At 53.9% G+C, this 19,179-nt stretch overlaps 1 protein-coding gene across 1 annotated transcript; it reads left to right on the forward strand.

Annotated features, from left to right (window-relative positions):
• Window positions 1-15,696: 15,696 nt before the first annotated feature.
• On the forward strand, window positions 15,697-17,540 carry LOC135901699 (uncharacterized). Its single transcript, XM_065431543.1, has 2 exons — window positions 15,697-16,264; window positions 16,306-17,540. Exons 1-2 carry the CDS (start codon window positions 15,697-15,699, stop codon window positions 17,538-17,540), a joined length of 1,803 nt encoding a protein of 600 aa, XP_065287615.1.
• Window positions 17,541-19,179: the final 1,639 nt, after the last annotated feature.

A 19,179-nucleotide genomic window follows, 5' to 3' on the forward strand; every position in this document is an offset into this window, starting at 1 on the left:
TTGATGATTGCGCCGTGTTGGTTCAGGAAGTCCATGCCAAGAATGACGTCTCGTGAACACTGATGGAGGATAACGAACGTGGCAGGGTAAGTCCGATCATGAACGGTAATTCTTGCCCTGCAGATTCCATTCGGCGTAATGAGGTGTCCTCCAACGGTCCAAATTTGAGGGCCCTCCCATGCAGTCTTAACCTTCTTCAACTGGGCGGCGATGTGTCAACTCATGACGGAAGAATCGGCCCCTGTGTCGACTAAGGCGGTGACTGCGTGGCCGTCGAGAAGCACGTCGAGGTCGGTGGTTCTTTGTCTTGTGTTACAGTCAGGTTTTGGCGTCGGATCACGGCTGTGTCGCGTTGACCTGTGGCTGGTATGGGACGTCGTCAGGTCGTCTTTCGTCATCGTATTCTTCCACACTTCGTCGTGACGGCGGCGTGTCGTTATCTCGTCGAGGCAGTTTATTCGGCGTTTTCTTCGGCGGCGGACGATCTTCGTCAGTTCGACGTACAGCAACCGCACCTCCATCGGTTGCTGCTTTTAGTTTTCCGGATATGGGCTCGCTGACCGGCCCCGGGCTGAGCCGGTGCATGGACGGCGCTGCGGCGACAGGTAGCGGCCTGGTGACGGCGAACGGGAGGGTTGTCGAGGGCTCCACTGAGTAGCGGCGAGGTAGTCGGCGATGTCACGAGGGCATTCACCTTCCCTAGGGCACTGTGTGTTGACGGCGAAGCCTCGCAATCCCAGGTCGCGGTATGGGCATCGGCGGTACACATGGCCGGCTTCACCGCGGTAGCAGAGCGGGCGGTGGTCGGGGGCGCGCCAAATGTCCGTCTTCCTCGCGGAGGTGTGCTGGGCGACGGGTGGCCGTGCTGGTGGCGGCGGCGGCGGACGACGGGATTGCGGCGTTACAGGGCACTGGCGCGGTCGTGGAGGGGGCCTTGACGGCGTGCGACTGCGGCGTAAGTCATCGCTTCTGGCTGGGGATGCGGTAATTGAAGTTGCACCTCAGGAACTCCCAGCGATCGCTGAACCTTACCTTTCACGATGTCAGCGATCGAAGCTACTTGAGGCTGCGACGAAGGTAAGACCTTGCGCAGTTCTTCGCGCACAATTGCCCTGATAGTCTCTTGGAGATCAACGGAGCCCAGCACTTGGATGGCGCTCTGAGGCGTGAGCACTTGGCGGTTATATTGCGTAGTGCGCATTTCTAAAGTTTTCTCAATCGTCGTAGCCTCTGTCAGGAATTCAGCTACGGTTCTCGGTGGGTTTCGGATTTGTCCGGCGAAAAGATCTTGCTTTACCCCTCGCATCAAGAAACGCACTTTTTTCTCTTCGGACATTTCCGGGTCGGCGTGCCGGAAAAGACGGGTCATCTCTTCTGTGAAGATGGCGATGGTCTAATTGGGTAGTTGGCCTCGGGTTTCCAGCGGAACTTCGGCCCTTTCTTTTCGGACAACGCTCGTGAACGTCCTCGGGAAGTTACTGCGGAACAGGTCCCATGTTGCAAGGGTGGACTCCCGGTTCTCGAATCAAGTCCTCGCGGTATCTTCCAAGGAGAAGTACACATGTCATAGTTTATCCTCAGATGTCCAGTTGTTAAAGGTCGAGATCCTTTCGAAGGTTTCGAGCCAGGTTCCCGTATCCTCCGACGTAGCTCCACGGAAGGTAGGGGGCTCTCTGGGTTGTTGAAGTACGACGGGTGACACTGGGGCTGCCATTGTGCTTGTCTAGGCCACAATCCTTTTGGTCTTCTCAGGTAGAAGTCCGTGCTCCGGGGGCAGCTGTTGCAGACGACGGCTTGCTCGATGGTCCGGTACTACGTTGGTGCTCTCTTTGCGGTCCGGGCTTGGATGACGGCTTGTCGGGGACGTCCGGTACATGGACGAAAAGCAGCTCCACCACATGTCACGTGGTAGCGACGTTAAAGAACACAGCAGCAATATTGTGAAAGACAAATCTAGCTTTTATTGGGCGAACATGTGCCCACAAAGACAGGCTGCACCTAAAGCACGATAGCGGCGAACACAGTCCGCGATCATCGAAAATCTGATCGGCGAGTCAAGCGCATCGGCTTTTATAGACCCGTCGTCGGACGTTCCAGAGTAACCGCTGAGACCCGCGTGTCTTCCATAAAGTTCTACACTATTCGCGTCGGGCATACATGCAATCAGATTACACAAGTTGCGGGGAAAGACAGCGGATGGAACCATCGATAACATTCCAGAAACTTCTTTTACATGCAGGCGCGTCCTGCGCTGTGCGATAACATTTGCTAGGTGGTGAGAAGTGGTCGCCCGATAAAGATAAAGAAGTACACGTGTCAATATCGTGGATTCGGCCATCTGCCACGTACGTACTCCGATATCGCCCTACATTGCTATGGACGACCGCACGCCAAGTTTCATCCTAGACGCCAGCGCTCGTTTCTCCACTGGCGGAAAGATTTAATCTCCAGCGGGTGTAGGTTTCCGCCGCCGCTTCCCTTCACGATCGCGCTCGCGTTCAGTTCGCGCAGCACGAAACGTCTCTTGTTTGCGACGGCGCCTCTTCGGATGACCGGAAATTATTATTGTGTTGTTAACTGTCACGACAGCAACGTAAACACGAAAGGGTTGATGATACCAGTGAAATTCTGCCGATTCACAAGAAAATGGTATGAAAAAAGCAGACGACAGACATGGATTACTGCGGTGCGCCGAGCGAAGTAAACAACTGGCAAACGAAGCGAGCTCGTTCATTGATCACTCCTGAGTGTACAACGGTTTTTATATGTAACCCACATGAATTTAATAATTACTCGGTACATAATCATTTCATTCATATAAAACTTTTCTATAAAAGTTGTTCGACGAGCGCTTGTGCTGTCTTCTTTCTCGTGTTTCGTTTGTGTGTGCGCTGCCCAAGAATGGAAACCACTTCTCCTGTATGCGCTAGCACTGGCCGAAGTTCACGTGTGCCGAGAAATTGAATATGTGCACGATGCATTGAACATGACCGTAGTTCGTTCCCGCTTCACCACTGCACCGATAGATCGAGTTAATGGACGATACACGCCCGCGTCTTGGTCGCGCCGGCATTGCTGAAGCAGGAAGGATTACTAATACTTTCAACTTCGGACTCTTGAGTACTGTTAAAAAAAGGGCCAAGCTGTCTGCATTACTGCCTCTATTCCATATTGTAAGGGGCGTACTAGTTAAAGTTGTGTGCGCATGTCGTACTTGTGCTATGCAGCGACATATTTTGTTTATTTCCGCACAGTGTCGATGGAAGTTCGTTGTCGCCATCAGAGACAACACGGATTTGTAGCAAACATATTGTGAGAAACTGCAAAAATGACTTTAGCTCGTATGTGCCGTATGTATGTGCCGCATAGTATGTGCTTACGATTTTTCCGGCGGCACATACGATGTCGTTTCCAATTACCTGCAAAGCGTCACTTACATATGGTTAAGCAGACGCTGCCCTTTCGCCGCATTGCAGCCATAAAAAAATTACCGACGATTACGTTACTTCCTAATGCGAAATTTGAGCGCAGCAAATAAGCTGTTTCACCTTTTCGATAGATTGAGGCAAAGAAATCGAGCAACACATGTATGCGCTATCACAGAATTTTTTTATTTTTATTTTTCACATGTATTCCTTTAACAAAGACTCCACTAACAGTTCTTGACAGTCATGAAGGAAGCTTTGTGGTCGGAGAAATAGACTGATATATGTTCGACTTGGTACACCAATGCTTGATTCTCAAAGACGAGATCTATACAAGTGCGGTGCACATATACTGATCCGCCGCCACCGATCTGGCTCTCTGATTGCCACCGCACAGGGCGAACGGCAGCGGCAATTTTGGCTCGGGCGGTGCACATATACAGATCCGCCGCCACCGATCTGGCTCTCTGATTGCCACCGCACAGGGGTTGCATTGGAGGAGGAGCGAAGAAAGGAATTAAGTTCGAGCCGGCGCTTTGACAACCGGAGACTCGTAGGAAGAGGGGGGAGGGGGGCGGCGTGTACACCCAGCGGCAAACGATGGGGGCAGAAGCGCGCGCAGCAAGCGGACAACACGATAAAGGGAGGAGGGAAGAGATAGCAGCGACTTACTGATGTCGCTGACGCCGATAGTGAGTCAACCCCAGCTGCGGAGTTGGTTTCAGGGACAACGCCGCCGATGCCGACACAAACGATATGATACCCTCGCTTCCGCAGCGCTAAGAACCAGGTCTAGCCGTGGGAAGGTGGTCACGTATTCGTCGACGTGCCGGGGCCTACGTGAAATAACCGGCGCGTCGGCAACTGAAGAGCACCCTATCCGCCACACAAGAACAGGGGGGGGGGGACCCTTTCCTCCTCTTTCTGCATGGCGGCGACGGTGTTCTATGCAGTCACGTTATCTTGACTCTCTAGCGGCGTCAGCGGCATCCAGCGGTATCAGTCGGTCGCTGCTAGCGCTGGGGGGATGAATGGGGGGCGGAGCTGGTTACGAGGCCGACGACAACGCCGACGACGACGCGAAACCCAGGAACGGACGCCAAAGAGCTGCGCTCTAAAATAATCGTCAAGCGTACCGATCTTCTTAAAGGCAAATAGAAGCGTGTACAGTCTGTTTCACACTTAGGGGAAAACTCGGAACGTATTGCATCGCGACGCGGCAAGCAATGGAGTCGTGCGGCGGCAGCAGCTCGAGCAGGCGCAGACGCTCGAGGGGCCGAGTCGTGATCTGCGTCGTCTGCTACGGCGGCGCGCGCTGGCCGCATTGTCGGGAAGCGTGCTACTGTCAGGAGCAGTGCACCGATTTCATAGGTACTATGGGAACTGAGCTGATATTCTTTACTAAACGTTGTGCGTCGCCAAACTCTGAGCCTTCCTTGGCGATAATGGAGTTCCACAAACTTCTTTTGACAGCATGCTTCGCTTGTTCTTTCGAAAGGCCGGGGTACTGAGCGCGTGCACGTATATTTCTTCACTGTGTGTGCTACCGTAATGAGCAGCGACAAAACGCACCTAGATGTGCGCGCAACGTGCTCAGTCTTTGTTTGACTTGAAAGGAAAACAAAGCACTCAACAATGATAACTATGGGGGTCGAACACGATGAAACAAACGGATACTATTAAAGGAATGTTTTAGGTTAAGATAATGAGCTGGAAGTGATTTTTCTCGACAATCATTCACTACACCAGGCAGACCCCGCCCGCCGGTGGGGAATTGGACACGTCACGCTCGGAAATTCAGTTAGTATCTCGTCATGTCCCCAGCGGCAGCGATGACAGCGCTCATCCTGGAAGGCAGTGAAGTGTAGAATGACTTGATCAGGGATGTGTTCATTCGCAGCACGTCTCAGTCGCTGACGATGGTGGATCGAAGGCTATCCTCGGGCGACTGCAGATAGAGGGGATGGTGCGGCAGCGATACTTTCAACGAGCCCCAGACATTTTAAATGATGTTGGCGCCGGGGATTGAGGGGGCCACTCCAAGAGAGTGACTGCGCGCTCTTCCAGCAGTTCTTGCACAACACGAGCAGTGTGGATCGGCGACCTATCGCGTTAGAATATATAGTCGCCTTCCAAAAACGGGCTGTCAAGAATGTATGGAATCGGTACGACGTCTATGGCTGCCCTGCAGCGATGAACTTACGTTTTAGGCGTGTCAGTGGGCGTCGCACAACGCTTAGTAAAGAATACCGGCTCATTTCACGCAGTAACGATGAGATCGGCGCCCTGCAACTGACAGCAGAACGCTTCCCGACAATGCGGCCAGTGCGCGCCGCCGTAGCAGACGACGCCGTTCAAGAACCCGCCCCTCAAGCACCTGCGCGAGCTGCTGCCGCCGCCTGACTCAAGCGCTCGCCGCATCGCGATGCAATGCGCTCCGAGTTTTCCCCTAAATGTGAAACGGACAGTACATCGCCCTTTGAATGAAATGTCCACGCGCACACTCGTATGCACACACCACGCGCGGCACGAAACGTGCCCAAACACGCGCAGTGCAGGAGGCAATCAAGGCGATGCGAACGAGAAGTGGGAGAGGGGTACCACCCGCTAATAGAATTTTGCTTCACATGCGGCGCTCTCAACGCCGGCGCCACAGCGCCGCTCTCGGTGCCGTTCTTGTCTATGGCACCAGCTTGCCAAGGTTGCCCATGAGCCTGGGGGCATGCGGTTGACTTTCTGACGCAGTGACGATGAAATGAGGTAAAAGGAACGGTGTCGATGGGACGACCAAGGCGTGTAACGACGACGGCGTGACGGCAATGACAGGTCGATTCCTAAATTATGACGATGATATTGTTACGTGTAGCTGGAGCCCAATACTATATACAACTTATTTACAGAGAAGCTAACGGAAGGCCGAAATGGCGACGCTATATCAAGCGCGGCCCACGTCGTCTTCTTCCTCCTCAGTGCAGCCTCACTGTGGCGGCTGTTCCGTAGCATCACCCCCGGCAGTAGAAGCACCGTCCCGGTGCTTAATCTACACATCCGCGGTGAAAGGTGTCTGGTATGGCTTTAGTCTCGCCACGTGAACGATGTCACTTGCAGCCGACGATGACGCTGACAGGTCGGCGGGGATGACTTCATACGTGACATCGGTCACTTATCGCACCACACGGTATGGGCCAGCGTAGCACGACAGCAGCTTTTCGGGAAGGCCCACACGTCGAATTGGTGACCAGAGAAGCACCAGAGAACCCGGAGTAAAGTGCACGTCGCGATGGTGGCAATCATAGAGGCGTCCCTGATGCTCCTGTGAGGCCTCGAGACGGGTGCGGGCGAGCTAGCGCGCGTGGTCGGCGTGTGCGATCGCGTCGCGGGCGTATTCACTGGTTGAACGTGTGGCCGAGGGCAACAAAGTGTCCAAGGACAACGCGGGTTCTCGGCCATATAGGAGATAGAATGGTGAATAGCCGGCGGTGTCGTGACGCGATGAATTATACGCGAACGTCACATATGGTAAGTGAAGATCCCAGTCGTGGTGGTCAGTCGCAACGTACTTTGAAAGCATGTCGGTGATGGTCCGGTTGAGGCGCTCCGTGAGGCCGTTTGTCTGTGGGTGGTAGGACGTGCTGAACTTGTGCTTTGTCGAGCAGGAGCGGAGGATGTCCTCGACAACTGCCGACAGAAAGCTGCGGCCGTGGTCAGTGAGTAATTGGCGCGGAGCACCGTGTACTAAAATGATGTCATAGAGCAAAACGTCCGCAACGTCAATAGCACAAGTTGTCGGAAGGGCTCTGGTGATTGCGTACCGCGTAGCATAATCAGTAGCGACGGCGACCCATTTATTTCCGGAGCCCGAGAGAGGAAACGGTCCAAGAAGGTCTAGACCAACACGGAAAAAGGGTTCCGGTGGGATGTCGATCAGCTGGAGACATCCAGCTGGAGGTGTGGAGGGCTTCTTCTGGCGCTGACAGGGCTCACAAGCGGCAACGTAGCGCCGCACGGAGCGGGCGAGGCCCGGCCAAAATAATCGATGGCGTACACGGTCGTATGTGCACGAGACGCCCAAGTGGCCAGCCAAGGGGGCGTCGTGAAGTTGTTGGACAGTCGAACGCAGGTGTGATGGAATTATGAGCAGAAGGTCAAGGCCGTGTGGATCGAGATTGCGGCGGTATAATGTCCCCTCCTTTAGGAGAAACATCCGGAGAGAGGCGTCGCCAGGCGTTGACTCCAGATTGTCGATGAGGGCTCGTAATGAAGGATCGCGGCGTTGCTCGTTGCCGATTTCAAGCAACTGGGACACAGAGAAAACGCAAGCGATGGCGTTCGCATCAGTCGGTTCTTCGACGGGGTAGCGGGACAAACAATCGACATCCTGGTGCAAGCGTCCCGTCTTATATACCACGGAGAAGGTATATTCTTGCAGGCGTAACGCCCAGCGAGCGAGTCGTCCCGTGGGGTCCTTGAGCGAGGATAGCCAGCAGAGCGCGTGGTGATCAGTGATGACACAGAAGGGGCGTCCGTACAAGTATGGACGAAACTTCGCAACAGCCCACCCAAGAGCGAGGCACTCGCGCTCTGTGATTGAATAATTGCGCTCAGCGGGTGATAGAAGTCGGCTGGCATAGGCTATTACGCGATCATGTCCACGCTAGTGTTGTGCTAACACTGCTCCTATGCCGTGACCACTGGCATCAGTTCGAACTTCCGTTGAGGCAGACGGGTCAAAGTGGGCCAGAATTGGAGGCGTGGTAAGGAGAGTAGTGAGCTGCGAAAAAGATGCGGCATGGTCAGGTCCCCAAGAAAATGGGATGTCTTTCTTCAAGAGGTCGGTAAGAGGACGTGCGATGGTCGCAAAATCCTTCACAAAGCGTCTGAAATAAGAGCACAGCCCTACGAAACTACGAACGTCCTCGGTAGACTTCGGAGCAGGAAAGTTCGTAATGGTGTGAATTTTGTCCGGATCAGGTCGCACGCCTCTGGCGTCGACGAGGTGTCCAAGGACGGTGATTTGGTGGCGAGCGAAGTGACATTTTGACGAATTCAACTGGAGACCGGCGCGGTGGAAAACGTCAAGAATCGCTGAAAGACGGTCTAGGTGCCTGTCAAATGTGGGGGAATAAACGATGACGTCGTCCAGATAGCACAAACAGGTGGACCACTTGAACCCCTGAAGCGAAGAGTCCATCATACGTTCGAAGGGGGCGGGCGCGTTACAGAGACCGAAAGGCATCACTTTGAACTGATAAAGGCCGTCAGGGGTAATAAATGCAGTCTTCTCTCGGTGCATGTCGTCGACGGATATTTGCCAGTAGCCGGACCGTAAGTCGATAGAAGAAAAGTAGGTGGCATCGTACAAGCAGTCTAGAGCGTCATCAAACGTAGCAAAGGGTAGACGTCCTTTTTCGTGGTTTTGTTCAGGTGGCGATAATCTACACAAAAGCGCCACGTTCCATCCTTCTTTTTGACAAGTACGACGGGAGAAGCCCAGGGACTGCAGGAAGGCTCGGTAATTTCCTCTGCAAGCATCTTTTTGACTTCCTGTTGGATAACAGCTCGTTCGGGCGCAGAAACGCAATATGGACGTCGGTGAATAGGGTTCGCATCGCCAGTGTTTATGCGATGGGTCACGACGGATGTTTGACCCAAGGGACGATTGTCAAAGTCAAAAATGTCGCGATAGCCGTCAAGAACGCGGCAAAGGGCTTCAGCTTGAACAGGTGCAAGGTCAGAGGAAACAATCTTCTCAATGTCGACGTCAGTACCGTGCGATGACGTCATGGTATGGGCTGAGCTGTGACGATCTTCCACTGTGAATGGCTCGATATCATCATCCTGTAAAGCGCTGATTATAGGCAATGAAATCCCTTGAGGCAGAACTTGCGCGGTTAGCGCGAAATTGACGAGGGGAAGGCTGGTGCGGTTGCCAGTAATTGTCAGCACAGTGTGCGGCACGGTAACACCATGTGTAAGTATAGCTGCCGGAATGGGTGCAACCACGTAATTACCGTCAGGTACAGCTGGTGAGGACAAGTCGACGTGCGTCACAGATTGAGGTGGTAGGTGAATAAAATCCATGCAGCTCAAACGGCTTGGAGGCGGCTCCACAGGGTCGGCAAGAAGAGGCAAGTCGAGGCGAAGTGAGCTGGACGAACAGTCAATGAGGGCCGAATGATTGGCAAGGAAATCCAGACCGAGAATGAGTTCGTGAGGGCAATGCTCGATGACGGTGAAGAGGACGACGGTGTGTCTCTAGGCAATGGTGAGTCGGGCAGAGCACACGCCAACAATAGCGACAGTCTCTCCGTCGGCGACTTGTACAAATCGGTTCGGGGGGGAGGGGGGGGGGGGCGTCAGAACTTTCTTGAGCCGACGGCGAAGAGCAGCACTCATAATGGACACATGCGCCCCGGTGCCAATCAACGCGCACACAGGAACATTGTCGACGAGAACGTCCAAAAGATTCTTGTTCGTGGGTAAGGTGAAGCGAGGATTTCGCGCCAATGTCATCTTTGCAGCTTCACCTCCAGAAGCTGCACTGTCTAGTTTTCCGGTCGGGGGTGCGGCGAGTAGGTCGGAGAAGAAGCACTGCGTGACGGGGGCGAACGAGATTGACGACGGGAGGGAGAAGGCGATTGGGAGTAGCGGGGTCGTGTCAAAGGTGCCGCAGGGTCACGTAGTGAAGCGGGCATTGGAGGGGCAAAGGAAAAGCACGTGCTAGAGGGGCGAGGGTGGTAATCAGGAGAATAGCGTATCGGAGAAGTCCAGCGGCTGCGGCAGTGGCGAGCGACATGTCCAATGCGTCGGCAGTTAAAGCAGATCGGCTTATCGTCCACGGTTCGCCATTCGGAGGGGTTGCGCTGTCCGTAAGAGGAGTAAGAAGAACGTGGTGGGGACGTGCGCGGAGAAACAGGTTCCGAGCGTATGGAACGAATGGATTGGAGACGGACGTCGGACAACTCTTGACGGACGACGGCCTGGATCAAGGAGATTGTCACCGGAGAATGATCAGGTGACGCGAATGAAGGGGCCGCCGGTTGTACCGCTTCGACCTCACGACAAATGATGCGGGTCAAGTTGTCACATCGTGACGGCTGGTTGAAGAGGTCGTGACAGGATGACGTAGCAGCTGTGTTGGGAAGTCGTGTGTTGTGCTGGGAAACCCGGTGGCTTTTAGCGTGCTCGAGACGGCGGTACTCCTTGAGGATCGCATCGATGCTGGTGACGTTCGTAAACACCACTAAATTGAAGGCATCGTCAGCAATGCCTTTGAGGACGTGATTAACCTTATCGTCCTCAGACATGGTCGGGTCAGCCTTGGCACAAAGGGCCAAAACGTCGAGAATGTACGACACGTAGGACTCGGTCGACGTCTGTACACGTGTGGCAAGGGCTTTCTTGGTATTGACTTGGCGACCGAACGGATTGCCAAAGAGGTCGCGGAGCTTGTCTTTGTAGAGATCCCAGCTCGAGATCTCCTTTTCGTGAGTCTGGAACCATGCAAGTGGAGCTCCGTCGAGGTAGAAAAGAACGTTCGCAAGCATAATAGTCGGATCCCATCTGTGACTGGTGCTGACACGTTCGTATAAGCGGAGCCAGTCGTCAACATCAGGACTGCCGACTCCGTTGAAAACACCAGGATCACGAGGGGGCAGACGGCGACGTTGGTCGGGGCTGCAGGCGGAGATGGTTGCGTAGATGAAGTGCCGCCGGCCGGAGCCGAATTTGCACTGTCGCCGTTGCGACCACTGCGAAGCTCCATGACGGGTACGGGGAACGTCCACCTCCACCAAATTAATGTTAGGTGTAGCTGGAGCCCAATACTATATACAATGTATTTACAGAGAAGCTAACGGAAGGCCAAAATGGCGACGCTATATCAAGCGGGGCCCACGTCGTCTTCTTCCTCCACAGTGCAGCCTCACTGTGGCGGCTGTTCCGTAGCAATATAACGACAGCTTGACAAGGGCCGCATGAGTACAGTACAAAAATGAGGGTGATAGTGTGATGACGACGGTATGAGGACAACCGGATGAAGAAGGGAGAATGTCGACGATCGTATGATAAAGACGGCATGGTGATGACAGTATGACAACAAATGCACGATAGCGTCTGTGGGACGACGACGCAATGACGACAGCTCGGCAAGGACGGCTTAATCACGATTGAATGACGATAGCATGATCCCGACAGAACGACGAACATGGATGTCGATGGATCGACGAAGGTGGTTTCACGCTGATGGCATTACGTTACTGAAGTGATGATGGTGAAAAGAAAGCGCGACGACGATGGCAGGGCGACAACAGTGTGACGACGCTGCAGTGACAACGATGGCAAGACAACACCATGACGACAATGAGACGACGATGAGTGTGATGACAATGAGGCGACAATGACTGCACCACGAAGCCTATATGACGACGAAAACTTGGCGACGACGGCATGACGAGAGTGGATAACGCAGCTGGAGTGACGGCAATGGCACGGCTACGATGGAATGATGACGACGATGGGACAAGGTAGGCGCGATAGCAAGTGGCGGTGCCTGCGTGACAACGATTTTAACGCGATAGCGTTAAGGAGCTCGTGTCACAGAAAAGCCGGTGTCGTCGGCGTCGGTGTCGGCGTCGGGTGTCGGCGTCGGTGTCGGCGTCGGCGTCAGCGTTTTTGCGGCGTTGACCGTGAGCGATAAATCACGGCAGGCACTCCATAAATAAAAAGCAACTTCCAAGATGGTCTGGGTGGGAATCGAACCAGGGTCTCCGGAGTGTGAGACGGAGACGCTACCACTCAGCCACGATTTCGATGCTTCCAAAAGGTACAAACGCGCCTCTAGTGAATGCGGTGTTGCCTTCGAAACGAGCCGTGGAAAGTTATACTGTGGTGTATATAGGTAATTATGAACATGTAACTTACAGAAGTCGCAATTACACAAGTAGCGAAGTGCGTTTCGCTGCATTTCTTCTGCGCTTTCCGCACACGGAGAGCCATCTTGCGGCAAACACAGAAGAGCCCCTCCTCTCCATGTACGGCGCTGCCCCGACAGATGGCGCGCCACGCGCGCATTGTAGCTGTCGCGGTTCGGACTCTCTCCCCTGACAACGCTTCGCCTCGCTCCCTCCGCAGAATCAAGCGTCCTTCGTTTCTTTAGATCACTATCTCTCTATCTCTCTGCCCGTGCCGATCACGGCGTTTGGCTGGCGTGCATCATTTCCCCCTCCGGGATACCGAGTTCTTTGGTTCGCTCCGCTTGCTCAGGCGCACGTTTCATTGCTGCGCCGAACGCCGCGTTGCTCGACCATATGGCTCGACGCTCACCGCGTCTGATGCGGGGCGCCTCGTAAGTGATGGCTGCCCTGTAGCCCATTGTCTTACACCCATTGGCGGGTCGACAGGAACGCTATCGCGTTCCACTCTTGAAGGCGAAGCTTAAGCGTCCTCCAATTTTATAACACCAATTTAATGTCAATTGAGCTACCGCGGGGCCGTTTCTACATCCACTTTCTTGGGTTTTTATGTTTCCTAGCCAAACCCTGGAAGGTTCTCGAATCCGGGAACATTGATGCCTTCAGGTAGCAAGTGTGGGTTTATTGACCGGTTGCCTTCACCCAAAAATATTACGTTCTCGTGACGCCTGCTGCAGAAAGGATGTTCTACATGCGCCGGCGAGGTCTGTGAGTGGTGGCGTTGGCTAACACGCTCAGGGTTCTACAAAGAAACATAAATACTCAAGAAAGTAGATGGGGAAGCGGTGCCGCGGTAGCTCAATTGGTGGAGCATCGCACGCGAATGGCGAAGGTTGTGGGATCGTTCCCCACCTGCGGCAAATTGTTTTTTCATCCGCTTTGATATCCAATTATTTATCGTTTCTTCATTTTATTTATTAAGCACAAGTAATTTCCCATGTGTCGTCTTTGGTGTCAGTATTTGTTGGCTTCGTACCATGTGACTAACAAAAATTGGGCCGCTCGGTTAACTCTATTTCTTCTCGTTTATTAGATAACGAAGGTCTCGAATCCGGCAACATTGATGCCTTCAGGTAGCATGTGTGGGTTTATTGACCGGTTGCCTTCACCCAAAAATATTACGTTCTCGTGACGCCTGTGGCAGAAAGGATGCCCTACATCCGCCGACGAGGTCTGTGAGTGGTGGCACTGGCTAACACTCCCAGGATTCTACTAGAAAACATAACAACCAAGAAAGTGGATGGGGAAACGGCGCCGTGGGAGCTCAATTGGTGGAGCATCGCACGTGAAACGCGAAGGTTGTGGGATCGCACCCCACCTGCGGCAATTTTTGTCATCCAATTTCATTTCCGTTAATTTATCGCTTCTTTATTTTATTTATTAAGCACAAGTAATTTCCCATGTGTTGTCCTTGGTGTCAGTGTTTGTTGGCTTCGTACGATATGACTAATGAAAATCGGACCCCTCGGTTAACCCTCCTTCTTCTCGTGTATATATGCAGCGTTTAACGTTTAACGGCAGCGTTTAACGTTAGCACGTTATCTAGTGAGGCGAGTCTAGCAGTGTTATTGGAGGTATTAGAGGGTAGTAAATGGGATATAATAGGGCTCATTGAAGTTAGGAGGACAAAAGAAGCATATACAGTGCTAAAAATTGGAGGACGCTTAAGCTTCGCCTTCAAGAGTGGAACGCGATAGCGTTCCCGTCGACCCGCCAATGGGTGTAAGACAATGGGCTACAGGGCAGCCATCACTTACGAGGCGCCCCGCATCAGACGCGGTGAGCGTCGAGCGATATGGTCGAGCAACGCGGCGTTCGGCGCAGCAATGAAACGTGCGCCTGAGCAAGCGGAGCGAACCAAAGAACTCGGTATCCCGGAGGGGGAAATGATGCACGCCAGCCAAACGCCGTGATCGGCACGGGCAGAGAGATAGAGAGATAGTGATCTAAAGAAAGGAAGGACGCTTGATTCTGCGGAGGGAGCGAGGCGAAGCGTTGTCAGGGGAGAGAGTCCGAACCGCGACAGCTTCAATGCGCGCGTGGCGCGCCATCTGTTGGGGCAGCGCCGTACATGGAGAGGAGGGGCTCTTCTGTGTTTGCCGCAAGATGGCTCTCCGTGTGCGGAAAGCGCAGAAGAAATGCAGCGAAACGCACTTCGCTACTCGTGTAATTGCGACTTCTGTAAGTTACATGTTCATAATTACCTATATACACCACAGTATAACTTTCCACGGCTCGTTTCGAAGGCAACACCGCATTCACTAGAGGCGCGTTTGTACCTTTTGGAAGCATCGAAATCGTGGCTGAGTGGTAGCGTCTCCGTCTCACACTCCGGAGACCCTGGTTCGATTCCCACCCAGACCATCTTGGAAGTTGCTTTTTATTTATGGAGTGCCTGCCGTGATTTATCGCTCACGGTCAACGCCGCAAAAACGCTGACGCCGACGCCGACACCGACGCCGACGACACCGGCTTTTCTGCGACACGAGCTCCTTAACGCTATCGCGTTAAAAAGCGGGCTCGTCCTGTGCTACCGGGGCTCAGCGGAGAGACGAGAACTAGGAGTCGGATTCCTGATTAATAAGGATATAGCTGGTAATATACAGGAATTCTATAGCATTAACGAGAGGGCGGCAGGGCTTGTTGTGAAACGTAAGAGGTACAAATTGAAGGTCGTACAGGTCTATGCCCCTACATCCACTCATAATTACCAGGAAGTCGAAAGCTTCTATGAAGACGGGGAATCGGCGATGGGTAAAGTCAAAGCAAAATGCACAATACTGGTGGGCGTCTTCAATGCCAGGGTAGACAAGAAGCAGGCAGGAGAAAAGGCCTTGGGGGAATATGGCATAGGCACTAGGAATAGCAGGGGAGAGTTATTAGTAGAGTTTGCGGAACAGAATAATATGCGGATAATGAATACCTTCATCCGCAAGTGGGATAGCCGAAAGTGGACGTGGAGGAGCCCGAATGGCGAGACTAGAAATGAAATAGACTTAATGGAGTTTTAATGTTAATGTTAATTAACGCTTAAAAGTGTTAATGGAGAATACCTTAGTAACTTGTGATTCGCGGATGATATTGCCTTGCTTAGTAACTCACGGGACCAATTGCAATGGATGCTCACCTACCTGTAGAGGCAAAGAAGAACGGTGGGTTTGAAAATTAATTTGCAGAAAACAAAAGTAATGTATCGACGAGTACCCACGGATCGTCCCACGCCGCTGCTAGCGCCGAAACACCGCCCCCTGTTGCTGCCGCCATGCCGCTGTACGGGAGGCCCTAGCCGTTCGAGGGAGATGGATCCGCCTGGCAAATGTACGAGAAGCAAGTCCATGTGTTCTTCGGGGCAAACGACAAACCCGAGGACAAACAGCGGGACATTTTCCTGGCCCGCTGCGGGACCCGCGTCTTCAGCCTTTTGCTCGAACTTCTCAAGCCGCAAGACACGCCGCACGTCAACTTCTCAAGACACGCCGCACGTCAAGACGCTGGGTGAGCTGCTCGCCATACTGCGCTCGCATTTCAACCCAGCACCGTCCACACTAATGGAGTGCTTCCGCTTCAATAACCGGAGCCGCCGGGAACGAGAGACCCTCGGGCAATTCGTTGGTGCGCTACGAGGGTTAGCGAGTGCCTGCGCCTTCGGGGACCAGCTGGACTCGCTGCTCCGGGACCGTTTCGTCTGCGGCATCAACAACCCTGCCATGCAGACGCGACTCCTGGAGCTTCCCGACCCCACGCTGGAGGCCGTCGTGAAGGCAGCCATGGCAATGGAAGCTGCCGCCAAGGACGCCGGCGAGATTTCCCGTGCGACTGACTCACCGTCGGCAGAAGCGGCGGTCAACGATTTGGCGACAAAGGGCAGTACCTGCGGTCGCTGTGGTGGCGCCCACTCCCCCTCACAGTGCCAGTTCGCTCAAGCACAATACGGGCGGGAAAGCTGGGCACATGGCACGTGTATGCCGAAGGGGAGGATGAACAGCAAACAGCAGCAGCAGGCTCATGTTCTTCCGCGGCCAGGCTCCACGTCGTGGCCGAGGAGCCGCCAATATTCGACATGTGGCGCACAGGTTTTGTACCGTCGTCTATGCCGCCGTACATGCTGACCGTCGAAATCTGCGGGCACCCCATTTCCATGGAGGTGGACACAGGGGCCAGCGTGTCAGTAATGGCCGGGAAACTCTTCAAGCGTACTTGCCTCGGCGTGTCCGTCGAGGCTTCGGGCGTAACGCTGCGCAGCTCCTCCGGGCAACTCTCCCAGATCCAGGGTCAGGCACATGTCAGCGTTCGTTTTGGCGACAGGGAGGCAACCCTTCCCCTTTATTTAGCGAAGGGGTCGTCGCCGACGCTGCTGCGCCGAAACCGGATTCATGCACTGGGCGTTCGTCTGCCGGAGTACCCGGAAGCCAGCCTGCATATGGTGCAGAGCTGCCAAATCTGCCAGGAGCATCAGCGAGCCTCGCGTCATGTGGAAAGCACCCCCTGGCCGTTCTCACAGAGACCCTCATCCCGCCTACATGTGGATTTTGGGGGACACTTCAAGAGCCATTACTTCTTAGTGCTGGTGGACGCCTTTTCGAAGTGGGAGGAGGTTCTACCTGCCACCACTCCATCAGCAGGCGCGACCATTGCAGCGCTGCCACAGGTCTTCGCCGCCCAGGGGTTTCCGGATATCATCGTGTCCGACAATGGTCCTGCTTTCCCCAGCGCAGAGTACCTGACCTGGCTGACGAAGAACGAAATCCGCCGTATGATGGTTCCGCCGTACCACCCTGCTTCAAATGGTGCAGCCGAGCGGGTGGTGCAAACCATCAAAGACAATCTCCAGAAGAGGCAGACTGGGGATTTCCGGACGCAGATTGCCCGGATACTGTTTCAGTACCGGACCACGCCCCACGATGTCACTGACCGTGCTCCCTGTGAGCTGCTGCTGGGTGGGATGGTCAAGACACCCTTGGACGTCTTGCATCCGGACCTCCGATCTACAGTGCTGTTGAAGCAGCTGAAACAGAAGCTGGCTGCTGACCAAGGGTGCCGTATCGGGCCTTTGTCAGAGTCGGGAGCTCCAGTTTTCGCCAGGAACTTCCGTCTTGGCCCACCCTGGTCTGCTGGACAGGTGGTGTCTCCTGCCAGCGCCTAATCTGTGCTCATCCGCATGCTAGACGGGGCCATGTGGCACAGACACGCCGACCATGTCAGGCCTCGCATCGGGACCTGGCAAGCACCCTCGACTGCCACTTCTGAGTTCCACCCCGCAGGAGGACTAGCGGCAGCACCAGTCGCTTCCAGCACAGCACCACCCACCTCAGAGGCGGCAACCGTAGCCAGTGGTGTGGCGCCCGTTGGACCGGTGTCGAGCCCGGCATCACTCGCAAGGCCGACCAGTACGGACCCTCCGGATGGAGCGAGGCTGGCTCAGGCAGCACCCGGCGTTGCCACACCCGACCAATCAACACCGGTGCCCAGGCGGAGTACTCGACGGCGGAGGCCCCCGGACCGTTACTCGCCTGGGTAGGAGGCACCGTCAACTTTGCTGGGACGGTGGAAAAGCCTTCTGCTCTGAACATGGATGTTTGTTTCTTTTATTTAACAAACAAACTGAGGGTAAGGGGGTGTAGCAAGCATGTGACGCCCCCAGGCTCGGCGGCCTGCCAAGCTCGGCAGGCAACGTTGGTCACAGCACCGCAATAAACACCGGCGTGCGCGGCTGCTCGGTCGTCAGTCATCGTTCAGCACCAGCACGCTGCGGAGCGTCCGTCTAACGGAGGTTGTCTCGAGCCCTCCCTTGTTCACGAACCCAGGTGGATCGTGATATAATTAACATTCTCGGAAGAGAACAGCATTTTACAATAGGTAGCGAGGCACTAGAAGTGGTAAGGGAATACATCTACTTAGGGCAGGTAGTGACAGCGGATCTGGATCATGAGAGTGAAATAATCAGAAGAATAAGAATGGGCTGGGGTGTTTTTGGGAGGCATTTTCAGATCATGAACTGCAGGCTGTCGTTATACCTCAAGAGAAAAGTGTATAACAGCTGTGTCTTACCTGTACTCAAGTACGGGCAAAAACCAGGAGGCTTACCAAAATGGTTCTGCTTAAATTGAGGACGACGCAACGAGCTATGGAAAGTAGAATGGTGGGTGTAACGTTAAGGGATAAGAAAAGTGTAGATTGGGTGAGGGAACAAACGCGAGTTGTTGACATCTTAGTTGAAATAAAGAAAAAGAACTGGGCATGGGCAGGACATATAATGAGTAGGGAAGATAACCGATGGTCATTAAGGGTTACGGACAGGATTCCAAAGGAAGGGAGCGTAGCAGGGGGCGGCAGAAAGTTAGGTGGGCGGATGAGATTAACAAGTTTGCAGGGACAACGTGGCCACAATTAGTACATAACCGGGGTAAATGGAGAAGTATGGGAGATGCATTTGCCCTGTGATGCGAGTAACCAGGCTGCTTCTGCTGTTGCTGCTGCTGCTGCTGATGATGACACTTGAGCTCCATGACGAAAAGTATTTAGCAGTGCAGAGGCGATACATTGCGTCCTCTGTCCGTGGAAGGAGATATACGTCCTTCTTCGTGATCTTGTTCAATCGACGATAATCAAGTCAAGTTTATTTACAACATGTACAAAGTACAGTGTTGAAGGCCACCCTGGCAAGAAAGCTGTAAGCATACAGCTTGACGAGGCCAGGGGGCCACCACCAGGCAACATCAGCATCGCACACATCCGCAGTACAAGAAATAAGCTTTCGTAAGTAGTGTTGCAAATGGGTCGCA

Source organism: Dermacentor albipictus, unplaced genomic scaffold, assembly GCF_038994185.2.
Source record: "Dermacentor albipictus isolate Rhodes 1998 colony unplaced genomic scaffold, USDA_Dalb.pri_finalv2 scaffold_16, whole genome shotgun sequence".
Lineage (NCBI taxonomy): Eukaryota > Metazoa > Arthropoda > Arachnida > Ixodida > Ixodidae > Dermacentor > Dermacentor albipictus.